The following is a 5135-nucleotide window of genomic DNA, read 5'->3' as shown; positions in this document are numbered from 1 at the left end:
ACTTTACTGCCATCAATTATTAAGTGATAATTGCAATAGTTGCCATTCTCATATTACCATAATCATTCACTACTACATATACACGAAGAGCCTTGAATCAGTGCTAGTTTCTAACCTACCAACACATTTTTGGTTTTGTTACCACCATATAAACGGAAGAGACTGAAAGCAGAAATACAAGACAGGACCACCATGCTAAGGCTAGCCACAAAAGCACTAGCTATCCCTTCTCCCACTTGGTTGCAGAATTTCCCATACATGTTGCATATCTTCATCCATTGCAGTTCTGGCTGACCAACCCTTGCAATCACACCCGATTGTCCTGCCGCCACCACTGTCGCCACTGTTACATAGGCCATTACCTTCATACATAGAAAATTTATGTATGCCATCAATGTAATTTTTTTATTGATTTATTGATAAACGTTAGTTGTTAATGTCAAAGATCTTTTGTTATGCTAAGATATTGGTGAGAGTCATTATACACAGACTTAAGTTTACATAGACAATGAATCTGTTTTCGAATTTGAGTCTATGACCAACTAGTGATCAAGGTGTAACTTAAAGAAAAAAAATGATATAGTACCAAGGTGTTTCCGGATCAGTACTTGTTTAACCAATCAGCTATAAATGACTTAAAAGAAAAAAGGTGTTATTTAAGATCAGGATCCATTTCTTTAAAATTGATCTATTATAAAAACAAAGATGGAAAATCTTTTAGAATTTGATATGTGCGTGTTTGATTAGGGAGAGATAAGAGAGAAGACCAGGGAAATATTTAAAAATTGTTTAAAAATTATGTACGAGTCCAACATCTTTTTTTTTTCTTTAAATATTTATTTTCAATTATCTTTTATTCTTTTTTATTTCGTAGTACCAAACTCATCCTAAAGTATATTAAAGTTGTGGGATAAGACCATATCTACCATGCCCATTGTGATTTAATTGCTTTGGTCATTACTCATTCCCAACTACCATTAAAAAATCCCAACAACCAGCACACACTTGGGATACCCCCCAATCATGGAATTAAGTATGTCTTACGGATGAATGATGCTCGAGTCCTAACATCAATCAGGTACGGTTCCCTAAAGGGTCCCACCACGGTACCAGTTACCCTTGCTTGACAAGACAAACTTAAGATTCATATGATTTGCTTTCTAAATTTGAGCCTTAATCTCAAACCATATCCAAACCGACCCAAGTTGGGCTTCTGACACATGTAGAGAGCATAAATTCTAGAAAAAGAAAATATCAAATTAGGGGATGGCTTTGCATAAATGGTTCATTGAAATTGCAGAAAAAATATCTCCTTTGATGGCTTGGCCTAATTAGTGTGATATGTGTTCACAATTCCATTCCATTGATCAATTAGGTAGACTAAAAGAAACTAATTGGATGCAATTAATTAACAATGGTTCATATGAATTCCGTTGAAACCAAGAATAACCTCACGAGGAGATATAATATTAATTTAATGATAAAAGGAAAAAGGAAAGAGAGAGGGTCTCGGATTTCAATAATAACCAGTAAATTGAAACGTAATGAGAATCCTGTAAGATAGTGATGTAAGCATCTTGATACTTTAGTTTTGGTCACAATGCAAAAAGAAAAGCAAATATGCAATGTTTTCTATGTATATAAAATGTACCTGATCACCAGAAAAAATGGCCCAAGCTAGGGGCTTGCTGAAGAGTACTCTTCCTCTGATCATACTAATGATACAGCGCAACCCTTGGATTAAGGAGTAGCCAGAAGCTAACCCATTTGCAACCACCAGGAACCTGCAAAAGTTAACAGTCATCAAAATTACAACCTCCAAAGTATTGGCAATAAAACGCAAGGTTTTAAACTGTGGTTGCTGTTGAGATTTTGTAGCAATTCTTGATATTGCGGAAAATTGCAGACAAATGTGGCGATTGTAGACCAAAAGAGACTTTTTTTTTTTGAAATCTTGATCAAAAGTCAAGATTGGAGAGCAAAGAGCCTTACACCAAAGACTTCATGTCTGTAAATTTAGCTTCCTTCTGAAATGAGAAAAACTCCTTGACTTGGGAATCAGTCCCCACAAGAACAGCTGCAAGAACCCCTAAACCAAGGATCACACACCTCAACACCAACTCTGTTATCTTGATCCTCCTATCTAACACGTTCACATTTGTGCTGTGGTAAACTGGGACATTCCCAGGACTAACACCTACACCCAAATAGCTACTCATTTCTCCTCCAAAATCAGCACTCAGAAACAAGAAAACACAGTTTAATATAGAAGAAGTCCTCAAATCCACCTATAGAGAAAACCAGTGAGAACTATGGATGAGAACACTAACCTTAACCCCCCACTACTTATATAGACACAACACAAGTTGTTGTGTTATTTTTTTTTTTTTCCTTATAAAGTAGTGATGGTGGTGCTTAGGTGCAATGCAATGCTGCACAGCGTGCCAAGTGGTGAAAGCTTAAGGTTTCTACTTTCTAGGACAGACTAGAGAAAGTGTATAATAGGTAGACAAAAAAAAGGCACTTCAATCTAGGAATACAAGGCCATTAAATGGGTCTGCTCTGACCTCTGGTTCAGCATTTAAGGATTGGTAAATGCAAAGAGGAAAAAAAATGTGGTTTTGAGCGCTCCTTTATTGTGTCTAGGAAAATGTAACAGTTTCCCGTCCCTAGAAAGGATCTGAGATATGATAAAACGAATTGAGGAGTGCCTTAATTCTGATCATATAAGGACATTGTTGTGGTTCAGTTTATGATGCCCCATTTTTCTTTTTGGTCAAGACCATACCAAACACACGGTGAAAGAAGATGATATGGTGCCTAGTTTTTACCATATCTTTTTTCTGGTGTTTAGGGAATGGATGGGGTTCTAAAGAGAACAAAAAAAGTGACCTTCCCTGCGGTAGAAAATTTGCTTGATAAAGCAGAATAAGAGTTAGCTTCACTTGTTTGGCCTAGTGTAGAAATTTGGTTGTTGAAAAGTTACTCAAAGAGAAAAGCTGGTGGAGGAATCATTAAGGGTCATCAAGAGTATTGATTATTTGGATGTTTTGATAGGTAATGTGCAGGTAAGAGTATTTGTGACTATGCTAAAAAAATCTCTATGTCATTAGTCTCATTAATAAAGAATTGAGTGTTCACACATGACATGAAAGGATAACAAACCATGCCAAGTATAAATGAAGATAATGCCGTCCACTACTACATATCAACAACTTGGTTCCACTAAACACAGTCCATAAGGCTTGCATAATTTACCCTTAAGAATTGCAAGATTGCCTTTAAATGTGGAAAGAGAGTTATCTCAATTCTCAATTCTCAGTTCTCAAGTCCTTCCAAGAAAAGGCACATTGCATTATCCTTCGCTTTTTTATAGATTGACTTATTATAATATGATTTGACTATATTTTATTTTTATAGTACATATCTTGTTCTGTCCCCTGCATTTGCTATTTCCCAATTCGCACCATGCCTGTCCATTTGAAGTAAAATTAAAAAGTAGATTAAATAGGAGCTTTTATCATGGAAAGCTATTACTGACCGACGCGTATGGTGCACTGCTGTGAGCATATATGTTCACGCCTTCATGGCCTTACTCTCTCAATTCTGAGAGTTGCTTTTCTTTTGGGTATTTTTGTAAGATGTTTTAGTTAGATTTTAATTTTTTTTATTAATTAAAAAATTTATTCAATTATTTAGTGAAGTAATACTTTTTTAACTTTTAATTTTTTATATTTTCTTTTACTTTTATATTCGATATATTTATTTATTTCTTTTATTATCTTTTTAAATAAATTATAATTTTATGATTTTTCAGTCATTTAATATTTTTTAATTACTTCAATAATTAATTTTATCAAATATTTATAATTTAATAAGATAATTTTTTTAATTTTAATTAACTTTTCAACTGATTTTACTAAACATATTTATTTTTTATGCAAAGGTGATCATATTTTAAGCTTGTATTTATAAAAAATATATACTAAGATATGAACAACCTTGTGAACAAACTTATAATTTTAATAGCTATATGATTATACATTGATAATTTACTTTTCTCATTCATATAACTGATAATCACCCTCTTGTTAGGTACATCATCTCTTTAGATGTAAAAATGTTGACGATTGTGTTCAAACTTGAAAACCTACTTGATGCATATGGAAAAAGCAAGGGCCATATCAACTAGCATCTTGGATAAGAAGAGATCCATCTTAAAAAGTGTGACTTATTTATGTTCAAATTATTGGATAATCAATATTCTCTTAAATAAGATTATTCATGTTTATAAATGATCGTGAGAACACAACAAAAATTATAAGATAAGAAAAATAATAAGAAACACAAGAATTTAACGTGATTCAATAACTCTTGCCTATGTCTATGGAATTGTTTCAAAAATATTTCATTATCACAAAAATATTATAACTCATCCTAAATTATGTATCACTCTATAAACTTGAATACTCTATTCAATAATTACAAGAAATGACAACACAAAGATATTTTTTTCTCAACAAAGTGACTTTATTTCATAATCTCTCTTCTTACATACTTTTCTCTCTTCATGTATATCTTCTCCACTAATTATCTTTTCTATGATTATAATCCACTATAATAGATAAATTCTGTTAAAAGTTAAAACAAAAATAACTTTAAATTTATCCATTCAAATAAACTTCATTAGTATTATATAATTTTTTACTTTACATTTAAATACTTAAACTTTAATAATAAAAATTTAATTTTCAATATATATTAAATATACCTTATCATTGACTTGAAACTCTAGACAAATATGATATGATATGCATTATCTCTATACATGGCTTTTGTGGGATATCCCTCGGAATTCACGGCATCAAATGAGTGATAGCATTAGCAGCTCTCTCCCCTTCTCATAGGAATAGAATCAACTTGATGATGCCACTCTCTCCCATGCCCTTAGATCATAACGTTCGATAAGATGAGATTTGCCTATAGAATAAGTGCATGCGTAGTTTTTAGTTGGAAAAATGATTATTTATTTTGGTTCATGAATATGTAATTGATGATAATTTATTTTTGAAAGAATGAAAATTCTAATTTATTTAATTTATGAATGGGTCAAAAATTCAATAATTATATCTTAG

At 32.2% G+C, this 5135-nt stretch overlaps 1 protein-coding gene across 1 annotated transcript; it reads right to left on the bottom strand.

Moving 5' to 3' along the window:
- Positions 1-19: 19 nt before the first annotated feature.
- LOC100777375 (CASP-like protein 2B1) lies at positions 20-3086 on the bottom strand. Its single transcript, XM_003534845.5, has 3 exons — positions 1993-3086; positions 1652-1784; positions 20-362 (listed from the first exon to the last, which is right to left on the bottom strand). The coding sequence occupies exons 1-3, from the start codon at positions 2217-2219 to the stop codon at positions 111-113; spliced, it is 612 nt and encodes a 203-aa protein (XP_003534893.1). The 5' UTR covers positions 2220-3086; the 3' UTR covers positions 20-110.
- Between the last annotated feature and the right edge of the window lie 2049 nt (positions 3087-5135).

This window comes from Glycine max, chromosome 9 (genome assembly GCF_000004515.6).
Source record: "Glycine max cultivar Williams 82 chromosome 9, Glycine_max_v4.0, whole genome shotgun sequence".
Lineage (NCBI taxonomy): Eukaryota > Viridiplantae > Streptophyta > Magnoliopsida > Fabales > Fabaceae > Glycine > Glycine max.
Note: the sequence above shows the minus strand (reverse complement) of the source record. Positions and strands in the feature narration are given on the sequence as shown.